Below are 23,506 nucleotides of genomic sequence, written 5' to 3'. Positions count from 1 at the left end.
CTGTGGGACTAAGTTCAAACTCTGAATCCTTAAGTATTCCTAAGGATAGGAAGGATCAGAGGAGAGAGCAGGTCATTAGGCCTTTAAGGTGGTGCTATGGATAGAGAACCAGGCCTTGGAGTCAGGAAGACTCATCTTCAAGAGTTCAAATCTGGTCTCAGATACTTCCTAGCTGTGTGGCCCTGGGCAAGTCACTTAATCCTGTTTGCCTCAGTTTCCTCATCTGTAAAAATGAGCTGGAGAAGGAAATGGCAAACTGCTCCAGTATCTTGGCCAAGAGAACTCCAAATGGGGCCACAAAGAGTCAGACATGAATGAAAAACAAATGAACAAAAACAACAGCCCTTTAAAAACTCAAGAGGGAGGATGGGAGGGAAGGTGCAACTTGATTTGCCTTAGATGCCGTTTGCAAGAACCTTTCTGGTATTTTGGGCTGCCTTTGTTTTGCCCATTCCCATTGGTATTTATATATACATAATTTCCTTTCATATATCCATGGCCAACAGGCTGATATTTTGGTTCTGGTTTCTTCACTTAAGATTATTTTATAGACCTTTTCACACTTGCTTATATTCCTCAAATGTAGTCTTAGGAGTATAATATTCCCTTAGGTTGATATATTACAACTTGTTTAGCCATAACCCGGTTGTTGGACATCAGATGGTAGATAGATTATCGCAATTGCAAATAATGCTTCCATCTGTATCTTAGAACAGATAGCCCCTTTCCTCTGCTTTGTGACATCTAAGGTACTTGTCAATTATCAGATTGTTGGGTCGATGGCTGTGGGTATTTTAAGAACACTTACAGAATACAGGCAGAATGCTCTCCAAAAAGATCCCAGCCATTTTGTTATTTCACCAACAACATATGAGTGTGCTTGCTTCTCCACCAGTTCCTTATGGTTTTAAAATCTGAATATCTTTGATCCCCAAGGAAGTTAGAATATACTTTATCAGCATACATGATTGCTACGAATTATGGGGGAGGGAGAAACTAGTAACAAGGTTGCTCAAAAAAAAAAAAAAGAAAGAAAGAAAGAAAAGAAAGCCATTAGAACAACTTTTAAAATGCATGGAAGAGAAAGGAAGTTCAGTAGGAAGAGATAAGCAGGACAGCTTTGAAAGTAACATACTGAATTTATTTACTTTTAAAAAGCAACCTTTATGTAATGGAGATTTATGCTTTCATATAAAACTTCTTTTTCTGTTTGCTTTGTATATGGAAATGTTTTTTGTTTTACTGTGTATTAAATTCAGCATAATAAAATAAAAGTAACTCGCTATGGATATTTTTCACAATGTTTCAAATCTTAGTAATGTTTTTGTTGCTGTACAGACTTTTTTATAAATCAAATCCATCCACCTCACTCTCTATAATAACTTCGATCTATTTACAAGATAAACATCCATGTCTCATCCATAGTTGAGATACATTTATTATTCAGTCTTTTTTATTGTTACTCTTTTTTATGGTTAAGTCTATGATCTAGCTAGAAATTATTATGGTATATGGTGTGTGGTGAGGTGCTAAATTAATTTTCAGCCATACTGCTACTCAATTTTTCCAACAATCATTAAATAATGAATAATTTCCCCAGTTTTTATTTCCCTTGGGTTTATCAAACATTAATCTTTTGCATATATTAGCTTCTGTTCCTGACATGTCTATTCTATTTCATTCATCTGGTTTCCTATTTATTGCCCAAAATAGGATAGTTTTGATGACAAATGCTTTTTATATGTTTTAAAACCAAGGGTCAAAAGTCTAACTCTTATTAGGTTTTTGTTTTTCTCAAGGTGCTCCCTGATGCTATGACCACAAAAAAATTTCCACATAAATTTCCTCATGATCTTATCTAGCTGTTTTGGAAAATGGCACTGACTAAAATTTTATATAAAATTAAGAAATTAATTTCAGGTATGTTGCTATTTTGGTAGGCAGTGAGGTGGTGTAGTGGATACAGAGCCAGGCCTGGAGTTAGTAAGACTCATTTTCATGAGTTCAAAACCAGTCTTAGACACTTCTTAGCTGTGTGACCCTGAGCAAGCCACTTAACCCTCAGTTTTCTGAGCTGTAAAATGGGCTGGAGAAGGAAATGGCAACCCACTCCACTATATTTCCCAAGAAAACCCCAAATGGGGTCATAAAAAGTCAGACACAACTGAAAAACAAAAAATATTGCCATTTTTACTACATTTATCTGAGCCACATGTGAATGCTGAAATCTTCCCAGTTTTATTTCTGTGGATGTATCTTGTATCTTGTAACTTTTCTGGCCCAAACCTGAGAGTTCAGTGGTATAAGAACACCCCACAAAGAAATTCTCACCACTGATAAAGACCAGCAACCAGTCTGTAACATAGAGTCTTAGAGACCTGCTTGAGGCACTTGGAGGTTATATACTGCTAGTATAGTCTTTTGCAAATCTCTCCAGCTCCAAGGTCAATTCTCTCTCAACTACAAGATGCTGTTGAACTTACCATTTCAATCGGCTTCTATGAAGGTTGACAGATTTTCCTGGTAAATGATCATGGCAGCTGCTAATAATTTTATTTTGATCTCTTCCTGCCCAATGCTAATGCTTTTAATTTATTTTTCCTACTTTTATTTCAACCAAGAGTAAGGACAGGGTAATGGACAGAGTCAGAAAGACGTAAGTTGAAGTCCTGTTCCTTGCACATAATGGTTGTAATGTCCCAGGCAACTCTCTAAGACACCAGTTCTTAACTTTCTGGTCTCAGGATCCCTTTACATTTTTAAGTAATGAGGACCCCAAAGAGCTTTTGTTTATATAGGTTATGTCTATTGAATTTTCCATGTTAGAAAACTCAATTATAAAAATATTTTAATTCATTAAGATAATAATTTATCATGTTAATATAAGTAACTTTTCCTGAAAAAAAATTATAGTTTCCACAAAAAAAATTAGAGAGAAAAACACAGTATTGTTTTATAAATTTATATATTCTTTCACGTCTGGCTTATAGAAGACTGCTGGATTCTCACATCCGTTTTTGCATTTAGTCTTTCGAGATGTTACTTTGGTTACAGATATGTAGTTGTAAAAGGGAGGAGTTTTTTAATAGGCAAATAACATCTTAGTATTATGATGAAAATAGTTTTGACTTCATAGACCCCTGAAAGACTCTTGGGAACCCCCAGAAGTCTACAGACTACATTTTGAGAAACCACTGCTCTAAGACTGTAAATTTCAGAGACGTTAATTCCCATTGGTAAAAAAAAAAAAAGTTCCATACGCCGATGAAACAGGTTCAGTTAAAAAAATTACACTTGCTACATTCCTAATACCGTTGGCCCACAGAATTTTAAAACTACAAGGAATCTTAGCAATCACCTACTCCAATATCATCATTTTACAGAGAAGAAAACTGAGGCCTAGAGGGAAAGACTTATCATAATACTAGTAGACCAAAGAGTGAGAACAGGAAAGAATAGGTGTCCATGCAATCTGACCCCCTCATTTTAAAGATGAGAAAACTGAGACCTGGAAGAAATGACTTGCCACAAAGCTAGTAAGTGCTAGAATCAATACCAGAACCCGTTTGTTCAGACTGGCATAACATACTATGGGTAGGTTGCTACCCACTAGAATCAGGAAAACCTCTATATGATTTCTGTCTCAGATAATTATGAGCTGAATGATGCTGGGTAAGTTACTTGACCTCTGTAAGGCTCAGTTTCCTCCTCTATAAATGGGTCAGTTCAAGCTCTAACTCCAGGATTCTCTGGCTCTCAATCCATCACCTTTTCACTAAAACACACACCCTATTCTACGTCAAATAGAAATAGCAGAAAGCAATCATCCCTGTCTTATATCTGTTTTCAGGGTGAATGCTTCTAAGATTTCTCCGCTGAATAAGGTATTGACTCCTTGTGGGCAGCTAGGTGGTGCAGTGGATAGAGCACCAGCCCTGGATTCAAGGAGCACCCGAGTTCAAAACCGGCCTCAGACACATAACACTTACCAGCTGTGTGATCCTGGGCAAGTCACTTAATTCCACTGCCTAGCCAAAGGAAAAAAAAGAATAGAAAAAAAGATATTGACTCCTGGTTTCAAGTTAATATTGTTTTGTTGTGTTGAAGGAAATTCCTCTATTCCTGTTCTTGGGAGTTTTTTTTATCATCAAAATCAATGGTGGAGTTCAAAGACTTTTATCTATTGATGACTGAATAATTTTTCAAGGTTTTAAGCTGATGTTTTTTCAGACTTAAGCTTTCCTAATATTGAACCAGCTTTGCACACCTGGACTGAATTTTACTTTTTCATGATTAGTAATTCTTAAAATGTACTGAAGTCTGTTGCATTTCATATTACATCTGTGTATATTCATTGGAGAAACTAGTAGAGTTTTCATTATATGTCACATTTGCCAAATTTAATATCAAAACTATTATTTCACAAATCACATTATGTAATTTTGTTTTTCAATTTTTGTTATTCAGTCATTTTCAGTCATGCCCAACACTTTGTGATCCCATTTGGGGTTTTCTTGGCAAAGACACTGGGATTTGCCACTTCCTTCTCCAGCTCATTTTACAGGTGAGGAAACTGAGGCAAACAGGACTGAGTGACTCACTTAGGGTCACTCAGCTAGTAAGTGTCTGAGGCCAGATTTGATCTGAAGAAGAGGAGTCTTCCTGACTTCAAGGCCGGCACACTGTGTCACTTAGCTGCCCTCTTGTTTCTCAGGATCTAGTAATAATTTGTGATCATTTCTCTTTCCAAAGTTTTATCAGGTATTTTTTGTGAAAAGAAAGAATTCATGAGTAAAGTTGTTCTGTTTTCTTTTCTGAAACTGATCTATTTAAGTTATCAATTTCTTGTGTCAGTTTTGGTCATTCATATTTTAAGCAAATAATCATCCATTTCTTCACCATTTTATTAGCAGCACATGGCTTTGAGTATTATTACCCTAAGCTTGCCATATTTAACAATAAATGCTCTTTGAACAGAATGATTTTTCAGTTGCTTCCTCATTTGCTATGATCCTTCCTTTTCTATTTCTAACTTTGGTCATTTTTCTTTAAAAAACAAAACAAAACAAAAAACCCTTGCTTATTAGCAAAAAAAAAAGGTTCATTTTATCAGTCTCTTTAAAGAACCAGTTCTTTGTTTTATTTATTAATTCAATTGTTTTCCTGTTTCCCATTATACTTTTTCTCCCTGTTCTTTATTATTTCCATTATTATTATTTTCCTTTAAATGACTACTTTGTTCCTTTTCTATAATATATAGTTATGGAATTAATTCATTCTTCTCTTTCCTCTCTTATTAAAGTCAATAACCATCACCATTGTTTTACTTTAAAGAACAATTTTAGAAGCATTAACATTTCTATCTTTTCAACTTTTTTGTTTTTATAACTCAATTATGCTTCTTTAACATGATTATTCTTTTTTTTTTTGGCTACGCAATGGGGTTAAGTGATTTGCCCAGGGTCACACAGCTAGTAAGTATTATGTGTCTGAGGTCGGATTTGAACTCAGGTCCTCTTGAATCCAGGGCTGGTGCTCTATCCACTGCGCTACCTAGCTGCCCCCAACATGATTATTCTTTAAGTGTTTTTCTTTACCTTTTGTTTCCTTTTATTACTCATGTTACTGTTATTTCTAATTTTACTACATCATAATCTGTAAAAAACAGTATGCATAATTTTTAAGAAATTTGTTCAAGAATTCTTTATGAGTAAAAAGTATTAAAAACTATCATTTAAATAGGCTTTTCAAGTTTGCAAAGTACTTTATATACATGACACCATTTAAGCCTTGCATCAACCCTATGAAATGGGTTCTATGGGTATTATTTTAGAGATGAAGAAACTGAGCCCTGTTTGTTGTTATTGTTCAGTCATTTCAGTCATGTCTGACCCTTCATGACCCCAGCTGGGGTTTTCTTGGTAAAGATTCTGGACAGATTTGCCATTTCCTTCTCCAGCTCATTTGACAGATGAGGAAACTGAGGCAAACAAGGTTAAGTGACTTGACCAGGATCATATGGCTAGACTGCTTGGAAAGTGTCTGAAGTTTCATTCGAACTCAGCTCTTCCTGTCTCCAGGCCTGGAGTTCTATGCACTGCACCACCTAACCCTACAAATCATAATAAGTGACTTGCCCATGGTCATACAGTCAGGAAGTATTGAGGGCAGGATCTGAATCCAGGTCTTAACAACTCCAAGCTCACCATTTACTCACTAAGCTGAGTAAATGATTTATTTTTATGAGAATTCCAATGGTATTCTGAAAAAAATGTGTGGTCCCCTGCTTTTAACATCTAGTTCTACACACATACAGACACACACACACACACACACACCACACACAGAGTTATTTCCAGTTTATTCAATAAAAAATTAATTTATGATTTCTTTGCTTTTAATCTTCTCACTAGATTTGTCATACTCTGATCATGAAGTGTAAAATTCATTATTATTTTATTTTTATCTATTTCATTTTATATTGCTATTTCTCTTTTTAATTGACATAACTGTTGAATTATTTGTGCCTCTATGTGTGTGTATAATTGTATGTTTATACATTTAAATGAGGCAGCTATTTGGCCAAACAGAGTTTTGGATTTCAAGTCCCCAAGATCTGAATTCAAATCTTGCCTTACATACTTTCTAGTTCTGAGACTCAGAGCATGTCACTTAATCTTAAGTCTCAGTTTCCTTTTCTGTAAAACAGGGATGGTAATAGCATCTATGTCACAGGGTAGTTGCATGTATCAAATAAGGTAACATTTGCAGTAAAGCACTTTGCAAACCAAAAATTGCTACATATATACCACCTGCTATTGTTATTATTAGATATTCACCATTGCATAATGATATAACATTTTTATTTGTCTTTTTTAATTTCGGAGTCCAATATAAACATTAATATCATTGCTGCTACTCCTGATTTTTTAAGTTTTTAATTGCATACTGGTATTTTTAGAACAACCTCTAATTTTGAATCTTTTTTTTTTCATTAAATGTGCTTCTTACAAGTAGCTTTGATGGATTTGCTTTTTCAATCTATTCAATTAACTCCTCTTTTGCAGGAAAATTCACATAATTAATATTTGATTTCATTAATATTAAATTTGATTCATCTAGCATTTAAAATCTTTTCTATTTTAGCTAATCCTATATAGAAGGAGCAAAATTTTTTTGAATTACTATTTCTGCTACTACAACTAATCAATAAAATAAATTTCAGCTTTTTTAACTACTGCCTCAACTATCTCGTGAAGCCTGACACCCTTTAAACTGAAAATAAAAGCTTTGCTTTGGGGATTGCTAGCTCCATTCCTTTCTCTCCCTCTCTTTTTATTTTATTTTATTTTTTAAAGAAAGATTGTTTCTTGCCCATTTAAATGCCTTTTTGGTGAAAGAGATTAACAAATGTAAATGACAATTTTAATCTCTTGACTTTTATTCATCATAATAAGTATTTTATTATTATAAGTATTAGTTTCTTATTCTAAATCATTTCTTAATTCATTCTATATCTTCTTTTTCGCTCCTTTCACTGATGTTTTAAATTCTTCACTTAAATTGTAGCTCTGGTCTTTTTCCTAAACTCTAGTCTTGCATTATCAACTGCCTACTGGACATCTCCAACTGGCATATTTGTAGGCATTTCAAACATAAGGCAAAATGAGTCTTCATTTTTCCTCCAAATTATCCCCAACTGCTAATTTCCCTAATTTGGTTGAGAACACCACTATATTTCCAGGCACCCATGGCTTATAACCTTGGAGTTAACCTTAACTTATCCCCTTCCTTCTCCACCCAACTCCAAATAGTCACCAAGCTTAGTGGATTTCATTTCTATAATCTCTTACTTCCCTTCTCTTTTCTCCACTCACATGGTCACTGTCCCAGTTCAAGTCTTCATCACCTCTGCAATAGCTTCTTAACTGGCTTTCAAGCCTCTCCCTTCCATAATCCCTTCTCTAAGATGCTGCCAAAGTGATATTTCTAAAGCTGATCATGCCATTCCTCTGTTCAAGAAGCTACAGTGATTTCCTCTTGCCAGATATTTTTTTCTATAGCATTTAAAAATTTATCTCATTCTTTCCTTATAATAATAATAATAATAGTTAGCATTTATGTAGTATATTAAGGTTTGCAAGGTGCTTTGCAAATACAATTTCATTTTATCCTCAAAGCAACACTGGGAGGTATATGCTATTATTATCTTCATTTTAGATATGAGGAAACTAACACTGACAGTGGTGAAAGTGACTTGCTCAGGATCACACAGCTGGTGAATGTCTGAGGCTGGATTTGAACTCAGATCTCTTTTTACTGATACACAGAGAGAGGTTAAATGACTTGCCCATAGTCACATAACTAGAAAATGTTAGAGAGAAGATTTAAATCCAGGTCTTGAAGGCCTGAGTACAGGGCCTTTTACATCACACTACTGCATAGCCTCCTTTTCCTATGGATCAAATCTCTTCCATCATCCCCCTAGAAAAAGTCCTTAATTTGCTGTCACTGAGGTATATGATAGCACTTTTTAAACTTTTTGATATCACGAACCCCTTGGGCAGTTTGGGGAAGCCCACAGACACCTTCTCAGAATGTTTTTAAATGCATAAAACAAAATACATAGCATTAAAAATTGATATTGATATGAAAATATTTTTAAAACACACAAGTTCATGGATCCCAGGTGAAATGGGGTCTGAATAGAGTCAGACTGGGTGACTGACTGGAGAAGATACCTAGGAGGGCTTTTAATTAGTCTGAGAAGAGGCCAGATGTCCATGAGTAGCCATAGACAATATCCGTAGCTGGGGAATTCCTCTGTCCTCCCTGAGAATTGATTGAGATGACTGATAGGACATTAGGCCAGCAGGCTGTACACTGTGCAGTCAGGGTGGCCAGTGGGGTCCAGTATAGTCAAAGTGAGTTCTTTCATAATAAAGCCCTATTTTGTAAGGGTATTGTCACCTTGTAACTCTCCTAGCCTGAAGAGGAGTTATAGGAGCTGGGGGAGAAACAGGAGATCTATGGTTTTGACTGGTGCCCACAGAGGGCAGCAGTGGCCTTGCTCCTGGCCTGTGGAGAGGGGACCATTGACAGCTGCCATGAAAGGAAGACCAGAAAGGGAACAGGTTTTACATATACAGGCTTTGTGCAACAAGGCCATGGAGCAACAAAGCCTCAGGACATTCACAAGATCACATCACAGATATGAGCCATGAGGACTGGAGATTTCTTTAATTCTTCAAAGCTGGGTAGAGGTGAGCAGAAAGCAACTGAGGGGCCAGAGCCAGCACTGGGAAATGTACAAGAGCAGTGGTTCTCAAACTTTTGGGTCTTAGGACCTCTTTTCATTTTTTAAAAAATTAATTAAATTTTTTTTTTTGCTTTTTGGTGAGGCAATCAGGGTTAAGTGACTTGCCCAGAGTCACAAAGCTAGTGTCAAGTATCTGAGGTTGGATTTGAACTCAGGTCCTCCTGACTCTAAGGCCAGAGCTCTATCTACTGTGCCATCTAGCTGCCCCATTTCTTTTCATTTTAAAAAATTATTTACGTGACATTTAGTACATGATGAATTAAGGCATCTTACTATTATTACAGAAATAGTTTTGACCTTGCAGACTCTCTGAAATGGTCTAGGGGTTCCCCAACATCACCTTGAGAATCATTGTACAAGAGCAAGAAACAGTAAGAGATCAGCAAGTCTGAGACAAGTTCTAGAAGGTCAGTGACCTATGAAAGTGAGGACCTTTTGGTGGCTGGCACTAGACTATTTGACCCACATTCTTGGCTTCTCAAATGCCAGATGATTTACCAACTCTAGGAGTTTAATGTGGTGCCACTGACAGAAACATGAACGTTAATGGGGGACCTTTATCACAGGCAATAAGATAATAAGCTTTAGGATATGCTGAGTTTGAGATCCTTCATGAAAGGCTTTCTCCAATGCTTTGAGAGGACTCTGGGTTCTCTGGGCCATGCCTGGGCAATACAAGCTCATGTCCTACCCCAAGGGTAGAAGGCTAATGAGTATCCAGTGACAAGCTGGATCCAAGGACTAGTCTAATTCAAATCATAAAACGCATTAAGCATCTAATATGTGAAAAGCAACATGCTTAGAAAAGGTCATCAATAAGTAGCTCAGAACATGATCCAAGTATATCTAAAAGAACATATACCTAACGCACAAAGGGGATAAGACAACAAATAGCCAAACCAACAAAATCATAGATCTTTTGAATTCTGAAATTCCAGGGTGATAGAAGAACATTCAAAGGACCTGCTGACAGTCAGAGATCTTGGGTTGGATCTTGGATAAGAAACCAGTTTAAAGACTTATGTCTTTAATTTGAGAATAAATAACTTTTAAAAATGAGCTAGAGGCACTAACTTGAGGATGTAACTATGTCTCAGGGCATTACTGAAACCTAATGGGATGCAGTTCATGACTCACACATGGCAAGGGATGGGTGCATCAAATTCAAAGGGACCATATGAGATAGAAGAAGACAGGATAGCATTATACTTGGAAAAGATGTTCATCTGTTTGGAAATTCACCCAATCAAGGCAAGGGAGAGGATATATATGTTGAAGAACATTTGGATAAGCATGAAAAGAATGAGAAACAAAGCCAATTATCAACAATGGAAAAAAATGGAAAGATGAACTGATGACAGTCAAATTAGGTAGACTAAGAACTGGTTCAAAGACCAAACCCAAAGAATGCAATTGACAGTCTAGTACAAAACCTTCTCTGGTTTGGGTTAATTTTTTTTTCTGAAAAATTTAATTTTATTTTCTAATAAAAAAGGCCTGTGCTAAACTTAAATTTAAAACTCTATTGAAAAATCCATTGACAGTTTCTCAAATGGCTTTCCAGATATTTTAACACTGCTCAGAACTGTAATAATGCTTTTGCATTATTAGTTTACCTGGGTTAACATCTTAAATACCAAGGTTTGGTGTGATTTTAAAGCAGATAGATGTTTAAAAGTAGGATGTAACCCTAAGAAACCCTTTAACTGTCAAAGACATAAGCAAATTCTAGATATTGGGTTCATTTTGTTTATCAATAACATAAAGGTAGTGTGTGTACTTACATATATGTGCACATATATATGATATGGCTTACTTATCAAATCTGTGGATGACACAAAGTTGTGACTGCTGGGTAATACGATGTGTCACAAAATGAGATCACTGAAAATACTTACCAGACTTACTGAACAGTGAACTAAAACTGGTAAGATGAAGTTAATAAAATTAAATGTAAAAAATCCTATACCTGGGTCCAAAAAAGAACTGCACAAACATAGAACAAGGAAGATATAAGCTGGAAAGCAGTGACTGTGAAAAAAAAAATTGGAGATTTTAATGGTCCACAAGCTCACTGCAATAATTAAAATTGCTAGAGTAAGCAAAGTGACCATCCTGTCATACTCTGCCCTCGTTAAGCCACTTTTGTAGCATTCTGTCTAGTTCTTGGAACTACATCTTAGATGGGTCAGTGATGAGCATGTCAAGAGATTGATGGAATTGAAGAGTTTGAAGGGAACTCAGCAGCTCTCTAATTTAACCCCCAGCTGAACAAGAATTCTTTCTAAAACATCTTCACCCCCAGAATGGTCATCTAGGACCTGACGGAAAACCTCAGAATTAGGTGAACTAGCCAACTCCTACCCACAGCTCTTAGCTCTTCCTTCTGGGGACAAACAGAGCAAATCAAATCCCCCTCTTCCATCAGACAGCCCTTTGTTAAATGACAACTAAGTCTTCTCTATGCCCAGTTCCTTTAACCAATAATCCTTTGTCTTCTTGTTCAGCAATCTCCCCATTTTGGCTATCCTCTTTTGGAAATGGTCCAGCTTGTCTATATATATCCTAAAATACAGTGTCAAGAATTGAACATAGTAATCCATATATGGCCCAACGAGGCAGAGTAAAGAGACACTATTACTTCTTTCCTTCTGGACATTATATTTGTTAATGTAGGCTCTGACAGCATTAGCCTTTTTGCCTCTGTGCCATACCAATGACTTATATCAAGCTCACAGTCCACTAAAACCCCCACATTTTTCACATAGAAACTGTTGTCTCTAGCCATGCCTCCTCCATCTAGTATTTGTGAAGTTGATTTTTCCAATCCGAGTATAGGCAGGAGGGTAACCAGATGGTGAGGGGACTTGAAACCATGCCATGCCAAAGGAACTAAAGATATTTAGCCTGGAGAAGAAACAATTGAAGGAGGGACATGATAGCTGTCTTCCATACTTGGGGAGGGATTTAGACTTGTTTTTGTTTGTCCCCAAAGGGAAGAACTAAGATGAAGAGATGGAAGTTTTAGGGGGACAGATTTCAGTTCAATATAAGGAAAAACTTGCTAAGAGTTAAAGTTCTCAAAAAATGGCATAGGCAGCCTAGGGTTGCTAATGCATTCCTCATGACTGGAGGTTTTTTAAATGGAAGCTTAAATAACCATTTTCAGGGATGTTATAGGTAGCATCCTTGCTGTGGGGAGAGTTTGGACTAGAAACACAGGGGCCATATGTAGCCTACAACACTTTCAAGCATGGCCTGAACTAGATTAAAATCTAACTCCTGTCCAGTTTTAATGTGTTAATGTATTAATAAAAAAGAAAGAGTAAATGTGTGATTTCCTTCATCGATATGCAGCCCTTAGGGATCCTTATGTATAGTATGGCGGCCTCTGTTTCTATTTGAATAAAAACACCACCTGACGAGATAACTTGAGCTGTCACTTAACAACTCTGCAATTTTATGATTCCATGGCTCCCAAATCCCAACTTCTTGCTGTAAATGCTGGTTTGCCCTTCTTTATCAGGCTGTTCACCAGGTGAGAATAATTCAGTTCTGAAGTTCATAATACAATATAAAGAAAAAAAAAGACATCTGATTATACTATATTTAAGAATTTGGTTCTATTAGTCCATTAAAAGTTCAGAAACAAGAGTCACCTAGAATTACAGATCTGAACTTTAAGGTATTAGGTACTTCTATCTAAATGCACACAGCATAGTAGCACTCAAGTTCAATGATTTAAGAATGGGCTTGATGAATAAGGTACATTCTTTATGTGTGCAAAATGACTCAGACCTTTTGTTCCAGGATGCACTAACATCATCATTTGATCGACATGAGCTCAGGCTTGTCAGAATGATACATTCAAATAAACACTTTGATGACTAATACAGTCCCCTACCATAAAAGCAAATCTTGAGGTCCTAACTCTGAAGCTATGATGAGGCAAATTACAATTCTCCTCAGTCTACCTACTCCATATGAATTTCACAATATTTCTGTGTTTATTTCTGTTCACTTGCAATCAAGGTTAAAAGAAAAAGTAGAGCAATCTGTAACAAAGTTAGCCATGGCCAAATTTTTGGCCTTCCATCAACGGGAAATCCATCCAACCAATTCCATGCAACCAAGAGGAAAGGCCATTACTGCTACCACAGCCTTGGAATCAGCAAGATAGGATAAAGGGGTGACAAGCTACACGGCCTGGGATTGGTTAACAATTCTATTTCAAAAGACCCTTGCCGACAGAGTGGAAGAGCCAAGTACTTCTGTTTCCATCTATTTTTTTTTATCAGAAGGGCTTATGATCACCCCACCATCATATATGATGCAATAGGGTAACTGGAAAGCTTGAAAAGCCAAAAGGAAATGTTAAACAGTGTCCTCCTGTAATATCTTATCATGAAAATGGATTCTTAAATGCCACACTAGTAAAGGACAAGATTTGACAAGTATTCCAAGCTAGAAAAGCTTTGCCTATGGGAGACTCTATATTTCTGTCATCTGAGGGACAGGTAGGTATGAAACAGTTCATCACCAGGGGCCTGGCCACCAGTTGACAGATTTCTATAGTTACAATGATCCCAGAACAAATCATAATGATTAGCCCAAAAGATAGTAATGCTTGATTCTGGGCCTCCATCTTCAGCATGTAGGAAAAATGCTTTCATCATTTAGCACAGTGTTTTGCATACAGCAGGCACCTAAGAAATGTTTGTTGTATTAAAATGAATTCTTTGGAGTGAGATGCTACTGCTGGAGGCAAATATTCAAGTAAAACATTGCACTGCTAACCTCTTCATTGGAGCAGCTCCTAATTTTGCAAAGGACCAATGCCTTACCCCTTGATATACCACTAGTCAGAATTTTACTGCTCCAGGATTTTTTCAAAGACTTTAACTAATGGTATGCAAGTCTTGTACATTCAACACTTCTGCTCAAGTGATTCATGTAGGTATGAAGTATACTTTGGAAATTTAGCCAAAGGCGATCTGTTTGAGCAACTGGAGGTTCTTGCTTCAAAGATATTTCGTCATCTCTGTTCCTATCGATCCATTTCCCTATTCCTGCCTTCCCTTTTGCTCTCTTTCTCCCTGCCTTGGGCAATCTCTCCTCTCCTGCTGGTATCATTCAGTCCTGGAGAGAAAAGATTACAAACCAAGAGGAATCTGGGAAATGGAAATACTTACGGATGAGGCAATGCATGTCTTGGGAATACCGTGAGTTATCAGGAATCGTGAAGTTTCCGTCGCAAATGGCTACCTGACTCTCCCCAAATGGTAATGTGAAGTAGCATAATTTATACAACAAACAACCAAGGGCCTAAAAGACAGAGGGAAAAAGGATTGTTTTCACTCTGTAACTACTGAGCATGGGCTTCTTTCTATAATCCCCCTACAAATAGTCTAAGGGGGTGGTTGGTGCTGTTGGAGCTGCATGGGACCCTAAAGATCATGTAGTCTAAGCTCCCTGATTTTAGAGGTAAAAAAGCTGAGCTACACAGATAGGAAATGATTTGCCCAAGGTCTTGCATGAACTGAGCAGCACAAACAGGACTAACTCAGATCCTCTGACTCCAAATCCAGGATGCATTCTACTATGCCATATGACTATCTGCGGATACACAGAGCCATAACTAGCAATGTGGTGCCCATTAAGTGCAGTCAGGGCAAAGGGTATGTAGGAGCTCAGCTGGGACAAAGCTAAATCCAAAAAGAGGCATACCATGTAGTACCTTCCTATTCTAACTAATCATTCTTGCTAACTAGGTATTTTTATACTTCAGATGGAGTTCAAATACTGTCAGTGCCCCCCGAAATTTCAGCACCATAGGGCAAAGCCTCAGGCACTCTATCCTAGTCACAGGTCTGCAGGTATACAAACTAGGACACTACCAGGTGAGCCGCTACAGATTAGAATAATAATTCACAATTCTCTGATACATTTAGGCTTCCAAAGCTCTTTCCTCATTCTACCCCCAACCCCAGGAGATAAATTATCCCCATTTTACAGATGAGGAAACTAAGATGAAGTGAGCCTAGATCTAAATCCAGGTGTCTTGACTCCAAGGCCAAGTACCATGATGCCCATTAAGTCAGAACTGCAGATTATTCAACTCGTACCCAAATGTCGGCCTTTGTGGTGATAATTTTGCCACTATACAGGTTGACCATTTCTGGAGCTCTGTAGGAAAGCGTTGTGTACCTAAAATCAGAAGAATCATTTTATTAAAGATGTCCACCATGCCCCACTTCATCTGCCTGGCAGTTCTGTAACAACAAAAATATTTGTGTATTTTACAACATATAGACTGCAACAGTCCCTACCTCAGACAGACATGAATATATGTGCTATGCAGAAGGGAGTGATAGTATAGAACTGTGGTCATTTCATAGTTCTATCAGCTTGTCCACAGTGGGTTTAGGTAGAAAAAGCACCAGATAAAATTGGAGTCGGGAGAAACTGGTGTTTGAATCTTAACTACGATACTTGCTAGTTATGTGACCTTGGGTAAATGGCTTCACTTTCTCTAGGCCTCGGTTCTTCTATCTAATAAAATTGAGGTATAATAATATTTGTGCTGCCTACCATACAGGGGGTATTAAGAGGAAGTGTTTTGTAAATCTTCAAATGTTTTAACAATGTGAGCTATTACTATCATCACAATCGCGAAGCTGTGGGCTTTTTCGGGCAAAATATAAACTGAGCCTTCCTTCTCAAACCAACCTCTCGAGGTAGAGGAAGAACCCAGAATGAATTTTGTTAGTACAAGACCTGTCACCTCTCTCTTTTTTTCCACCAACCCCTTTTATCCTGCAAGGCCTAAGTCAAGTCTCCACACTTCTCTAACAATTCTAGCCCACACAGATATTTCTTTTTAAGGAGCTCTTATAGTCATAAGACCTTATTGAACACTGAGTTCAGTTATGATGGCCGTCACATAATTAATAATAACAGCGCCTATTTCTTTTTCTTTTCTTTTCTTTCTTTCTTTCTTTTTTAGGCAATTGGGGTTAAGTGACTTGCCCAGGGTCATACAGCTAGTAAGTGTCAAGTGTTTGGTCTGAGGCCGGATTTGAACTCAGGTCTTCCTGACTTCAAGGCTGGTGCTCTATCCACTGTGCTACCTAGCTGCCCCAACAGCATCTATTTCTATGGTGTTTTATAGTACATGCAAAGTGTTTCCTCATAAAATGCTATTCACATCCAGAGAAAAAGCTCTGGAATCAGAATGCAGATCAAAGCATACTATTTTCTTTTTTTCCCCTTTATCGTGGTTTTTCCTTTTTGTTCTGATTCTTCTTTCACAACATGACTAATGTGGAAAATATGTTGAATAGGATTGTACATGTATAGCCTATATCAGATTGTTTACCACCTTGGTGAGGGGGGAGAAAAAAATTTGGAACTCAAAATCTTATAAAAGTGAATGTTGAAAACTATCTTCACATATAACTGGAAAAAATAAAATACTATTAAGCGTATTTTTTAAAAAATTTAATAAAAAAATTAAATTAAACTAAAAAATATTTTCTCATAATAAACCCTGTGAGGCAGCCAGTACAAGTATCATTATCCCCATTTCACAGATGAGGAAAATTAAACCCAGAGAAATAAAATGTTTTGCCCAAAGTCACCTAGCACTAAAATCTGGGTTAAAACCCAAGTTTCTGTAAGTCCAAATTCAGTGCTTTTCTCCCTATAACTTTAGCACTTGATTATACACTATTGTATTTACTATCTATCTATCTATCTATCTATCTATCTATCTATCTATCTATCTATCTATCTACCTATCTATCTATCTATATATATATGTAATATGTACATATCATTTATATATGATTTCTGAGGTGATCAGGAGGCACTTCTTTCATACTTCTTTTGTATCTCCCAAAAAATTTTATTGTAGAGCTAGGCATAGAGTAGGCATTAAAAACAAAACTAAACAAACAAAACCATTCAAAATTCCTTTTCTAATTTCCTATATTATTATCTAATTTAAATACTCTGATAAGTGATTTTATTCTATTTGTACCATTAGGCTTTAAGCCAAAGACAGACTATTTTAAAAAACATAAAAAATAATTTAAAGTTTATTCGATTTCTCCACTAACGTAATGGGGAATAATTCATAAACTAGACCACAAAATTCACAACTGGAAGGGACTTTAGCAATTATATAGTCCAATCCCTCATTTTAAGATTAGGAAACTGAGAACCAGTGAAGGGGAATAATTTTCCTAAGGTCACATAGGTAATGGGGGCACCAAGATTAGAACCTTGGTCCTCTGACTCCAAATACAGGTGTTAATCTGACCCTAAAAAAGAAGTCAGTCTCCTCTGTATTTCTCTCTTTCCTCCAAGAGGCCTCCAAGCAAGGGTTTAGAATACCCATAACTCTTAGAAGTGCCTCTTCCATTGAAACTGATCTATTCTTTTTTTTTCTTCTCTTTGGATTGAAACCTAGATCTCCAATTTCAAATTCAATGTTCTTTAGTACAACCAATTAATTCTTTAGAAAATAACTGCATTTTCTTGCATTTTCCTTTAAATCTCAGTTATAGGATTTAGAGATTCAACCAATTCATATTATATATATATGTATGTATATATACACACACACACACACACACACACACACACACTCAACCATTCTCTTCCCAACCCAGTCTCCCGCCTTCCTCTGCTCAAGGAGAAGTCAGGGATGCGGGAGTAGAGCCAAGCCCTGAGGAAGGAGGAGGCTTACTTCTTAATCTCATCCTCTACCGCGTTGACTCCCTCAGCTTGTGGGTTCTGGAATCTGTTGGTGGCACTTCCAAAGTCACACAGGACATAATGACCTCGGTCATGCAGCAGGATGTTTTCCACCTGAAAAACATTCCCCCCCAATATCCAATCACAACAGGTCATTTACATGAGGAAAATAAATTTGGTTCCAAAGCAACATCAACAAAAGCATTTCTTCCTGATACTCTATCAGTGTACATAAAGGGAAGGTCCATCCCCCACTGAGCCTCTTTGCAAGGGCCTCAGAGGATGAACTGGGACACTGATAATATAAACTTAAAAGCAAAAAGGGAAATAAAAGAGAGGGGAATGCACAATGACATTTTGACATTTTGATATAGAAGATCATTTTAAAGACAATCCTATTCCTAAAAGCCATATTTATAAGAGTTGCCTGTGCATGCAGGCTATATCCCATGTCTGGAATATACTCCATTCTCACCTTTGATTCTTAGACTACTTAGCTTCTTTCAAGAGCTTTTCTGTGATCTCACCACATTCCTCCCCCACCCCCCCAGTTATTACAGATTTCTTCCTTTTTAGGGAATCAGTGAACACAAACTCATGAAGCCCACCACTGGGATAGACCAGGGATTACCAGCCTGTGCTTCCAGGTGTCCATCACAGCCATCTTCCTTGTCACTATACCCTCCAGACCATGTCCTGGGAGACTTCATCTACTCTATTTTGGAACACCAGACCCAGGGCTGAACTGTTATGACTAGTTAAAACTCACATACTCCATTATATTTAGCCTATTTCAGACTATGCTTTAGGTCACCCCATTCTCCCCACCCCCCTTTCTCCCAACCTTGCTATAAGAACTATTACTAAAATACCACCTCAGATGTCACTGGTCTTCTTCAAGAATGAAGGACAAGTGACAACTGCCATTGCCTCTGTAAAAGGTATGTCAAGGGACTGCCCAAAGACTCCACTCACCATTCCCTTCAACTTCACCCACCCCCTGGCCACCACTCTCCTATATCTGTTGTCTTACCCATTAGAATGTAAGTTTCCTGAAAGTAGGGACTGCCTTGTTTTTATACTGGTATCCCTAGTGCTTTAGCCCAGTGCCTGGCACATAGTAAGACCTAAGTTAATACTTTTCATTTATCCCTCTTGAAATTATTCTGTGTATACTCTTTATTTTTTTATCCATGTACATAGGATATCACTCCAGTGGCAAGTAAGCTCCTAAGGGCAAGAGCGAGTTCACTTTTGTCCAAAGAAAGTGGTTAACATGTATGTATGTTGAATCGAAGCCATTCTATAGATTTTATAGCTTTTTCGCAAATCCACTCCTTTACCTTGGCTTTTAAATGCCTCCTACTTTGTTTCAGAAAACAAACATAGCAGCAGCACAGTCTAAATCAGAAAAATGCTGGGTTTGAAGTCAGAATTCAAAAATCCTCACTGTTCTTTACTATCTGTGCAACCCTGGGCAAGTTCTCTTCCCAGTCTGGGACAGGATTTCATCACAGAGGCTTGGACGTTGTCTTCTAGTCCTAACCCCTGTGGTAGTGCATCAGTAATGTACTAAAATGGTCTGTGTTGGTGCTAAAATGACGCTGGATAGTTCAGTGGATAAAACACCAGCCCTGGAATCAGGAGGACCTGAGTTCAAATCTGGCCTCCGACACTTACTAGCTATGTGACCCTGATTGCTTCCAAAAAAATTAAAATGGTCTGTGTGATCTGTTTGTAAAACACTCCTGATTTTAAAAATCATTCATTCTCCTTCTGTTATTTTATTAGAAAAAGACAATCAATGGACATAACCTGTAACCTGAACTTGCTGTTTTCTCTCTGTGATTCCAGTTTCTTGGGCAGGATCCTTCATCTTGTGGGTCTATGGAGATGGAGGTGGGATGGGGCTGATTTTCATTTCATCAGTTTCATTTCATTTCATTTCATTTCACTTCATCAGTTTAGATATTACTGGTCATGGGTTAGGAGGTACAGACAATGAAGTCCCAAAGCAAGTGGGAGGAGAAGGCCCAATACTATTACCTGCACTCAACTTTCCAAGTGGAGAAGGAGTCATAGCACAGATTCATATACTAATACTGTGTTAGAACTATAAGAGACCACGTGTGGCATACCCTTAGGGTTGCTGGGTGGAAAGCAATTTCTTTATAAAGTCCTATAGGAAAGCAAGCTATTGCTACATTTCTTCTGAAGGAAAGCAGCCTGTCCAAGATCATGAAGGTAGTTGGTTTCATAGCTTGAACTCTAATCTAGGTTTCCTAGCTCCTCTTCAACTGGCGATCCCTTAGGGGCCATCAGTTTAGAGATCTACTAAAACACCAGCTGGAAGGAATCTTAGACCCCTTCTAGCCCAATTCTTTTATTTTACAGATTAGGAAAATTAGGTCAGAAGTCAAGAGCATTTTGAGAGTGGAAAAAGCCCTGGTTTTGCCACTTGTGCCTTGGATAAGGCAAAGTTCCTTACTGGTCCCAGTGTTTTCTGATCCTACGTCTCCAAATCTGGGGTCCTTTCCACTATGGCATGCTGCCTCACTTGCATGTTTGTTTGTTGGGGACCGTCACCTTGGAAGTTTGCATAACAACACTTATTCCTGAGTCACTGGAAGCCATCAGTTAAGCAAACCAATAAATGGAAAGATCTTTAACTGCTTTCCCAAGAGAAGCACTTTCCCTAGCCTGGGCAGTCCAATCAAACTGCTGCAGGCAGAGGGACTTTTGTGATGTCTTTGTTTGGCTCAGGCCTTTTATCAGGGAGCAGGAGTTTTTGCTGACTGTGGCCTCTGAGGCAGACGCAGAAGCAATACCCATAATGAAGGTCAACTCAGGATTGGAGAGCTGAAAACTCAGGCAGCGTCTCCCCATTTTAAGGAACTACTGGTGGTGGGCCCTTTAAAGAGGACAGATATTTCTGATGCAGATCCAGGTATGTAGGCAGCAAGGTAATACTGTGATCTGACAGCACCTCATGCTTTTCCCCAAAATGCTTTCATATGCATCCTCTCATCTATTCACCATAAACTGTGATGTCGCTTGGGGAGGAATGTTTATGCTCGTGTTATATGCACAGAGAAATCGAGGGATTTACTAAAGGACATCCAGCTGGTTTATAGCAGAGCTATAACTAGCTCCCAGTCTTCCTGAATTCCAGCTCAGTGCCCCTTCCACCACTCTTCTATGCCTCCTAAAGACCTCAGCAGTTCATGAGACAGAATCAGTTTTTCTTGGAGAAAGCAACAGCAGAGCCCAGGCATGGCCTTGGGCTCTCCAAGACTTTGCCAGCAGGGGCAGAGGCCTTAACAGGTCCTCTCAGGTTGGACGGACTCTGAGTCCAGGGTCAGTCATGACTCTCAAGTCTATGGGAAGATCCGTCTAAGTGCATGGAGGTTCAGTGCAGGCTGGCCTCAGATAATGAATTTTTCAGTTACAGGAACTGACAGAGGTCATGTACTAAGGCAAAGATGTTGCATTGGGGCGGGGTGTGGGGAGGCAGGGAGGGGTGGAATTCCTACCCCAGCGAAACCAAGGGTCTTTGAACTATTAAAAAAAAATAATGAAATACTTAAAGCATTTGTTCTGCTCACCACCTACTGGAACTGAATAGATGTCTCTTCCCTTAAGTAATGTCTGGTTAACACCTTATGTAGCCCAGGGGTCACCTTTGGGCCAGATTTGGCCCTCTGCCCACTGCCTATTTTTGTATGGCCTGCTTTTATTTTAAAATTTATTTTTAAAAAATAAAAACTATTCTTAGATGAGGCCCAAACAAAAACAAGTGGCTGGCTGGATTTGACCTACAGGCTATAAGTTTGCTGTTTCCTGATGTAATCCATCCACAGGAGTTAATCCTGTCTCTTGCTTCAACTTTCCTCATACTATATTTATTTGTATACAAGTTGTATTCTTCCAGTAGAACATAAGCTGCTTGAGGGTTGATACTGTTTTGTTTCTGTCATTATATGCATGGCATCTCACACACAGTAGATGCTTAATAATTGCATATTGAGCTGTATTGGGTCAGTTACTATTAGGGTCATTCTTTATATTAAGCCAAAATACTCAGCGAGGTGGCACAGAGAATAGAGTGCCGGGCCTGAAGTCAAGAAGACTCATCTTCATGAGTTCAAATCTGGCCTCGGACAATTACTAGCTGTGTAGTTCTAGGCAAGTCATGTAACCCTATTTGACTCAGTTTCCTCATCTGTAAAATGAACTGGAGAAGGAAATGGCAAACTACTCCAGTATCTTTGCCAAGAAAATCCCAGAAGGGGTCACAAAGAGTCAGACAATGCTGAAATGACTGCATAATAACACATTCTTTCATATTTTTTCACCTGCTGGAAGACTTCTGTCCTCCCAGATCAAACAGAACAAGTCTAATTCCTGTACCTTATGACAGTGTTTCAAATGCTCTAGAATGGAGGTGTCAAATGCAAACAGAGACCAGACCACACATTGACTTAGAAAACCACAAATTAACATTATCTATATTGTACTATATTTATTTGTTCATTTATTTGTTCATTTATTTATTTACTTATTTGTTTGTTTGTTTGTTTGTTGTTGTTGTTGTTAAAAATTTCCCCTATTTCATTTTAATCACTGGGCCCAGTGGGCAGTTTTGCCAGTCACATGCTGGCTATGAGTTTAACATATCTCCTCTAAACTACTATTATATCTCTCTGGATATTCCCATCCCCAGGTTAAATATCCCCACTTCTTTTAACTGTTTTCTCATCGGACATGATTTTAAGCTCCCTCTCCAGCCTGGGCATTCTCCGGTGGACATACTTGCTAACTTGCCAGTGTTCCTCCTTAAAACACGACTGTCGAAAATAGAACACAATCAACCTGATGTGGTGAAATAAAAGGGCTCCTACCGCTCCCTTGTTCTGGACGCTATCCCTCTAATTAATGTTGCCTTAGATCACATGAGCTTTCTGGGTTGCTACAGCCAAGTGCTGTGCTTGTGGCCCATTGAACACTGAGGTCTGCTTTGGTTTCATTTTAAGTACCAACATCCACCTTTCCATTCTGAATTTATTTAATGACTCTTTTGGAGCTGAAAGGTATAACTTTCATTCTGCCTATAATTTCATAATCCTGCTGAGAACTTTTTGGATCCTGAGACTCTAACCGATTAGGCTGGCTATCTATCCCTCCCAGCTTCACAGAGAATCAGTCACAGAAGCCCAGTGTGGGAAGGGAACTCAGAGCTCACCTCATCTAACCTATGTCCAGAGAGAAGAATCCTCTCTTCGACATACCTAACGAATGATCCTTTGGCCTCTGCTCGAGGACCTCCAGGGAGAGAGAACACATGACCTAGGCCACTTAGTCTACTTTTGGATAGTTCTAATGTTTTAATAAAGCCTAAATTTGTGTGTCTCTCAGAAACTCCTAGCC

The 23,506-nt window shown here is 38.1% G+C and overlaps 1 protein-coding gene across 14 annotated transcripts in view; it reads right to left on the bottom strand.

Annotated features, from left to right (window-relative positions):
• The window catches only part of AAK1 (AP2 associated kinase 1), a 254,149-nt gene that overhangs the window by 99,046 nt on the left and 131,597 nt on the right, over positions 1 to 23,506 (bottom strand). For all 14 annotated transcript variants that reach the window (XM_020985375.2, XM_020985378.2, XM_020985377.2 and 11 more), the window contains exons 6-8: positions 18,072 to 18,193; positions 15,445 to 15,526; positions 14,512 to 14,644 (exon numbers count right to left, since the gene is read on the bottom strand). In XM_020985375.2, coding sequence (XP_020841034.1) covers positions 14,512 to 14,644; positions 15,445 to 15,526; positions 18,072 to 18,193 — 337 coding nt within the window. The remainder of the gene's footprint in view (positions 1 to 14,511; positions 14,645 to 15,444; positions 15,527 to 18,071; positions 18,194 to 23,506) is intronic.

The sequence above is a fragment of the Phascolarctos cinereus genome, unplaced genomic scaffold, assembly GCF_003287225.1.
Source record: "Phascolarctos cinereus isolate Bilbo 61053 unplaced genomic scaffold, phaCin_HiC Scaffold_2;HRSCAF=192, whole genome shotgun sequence".
Lineage (NCBI taxonomy): Eukaryota > Metazoa > Chordata > Mammalia > Diprotodontia > Phascolarctidae > Phascolarctos > Phascolarctos cinereus.
This window is presented reverse-complemented; position numbering and strand designations above follow the sequence as displayed.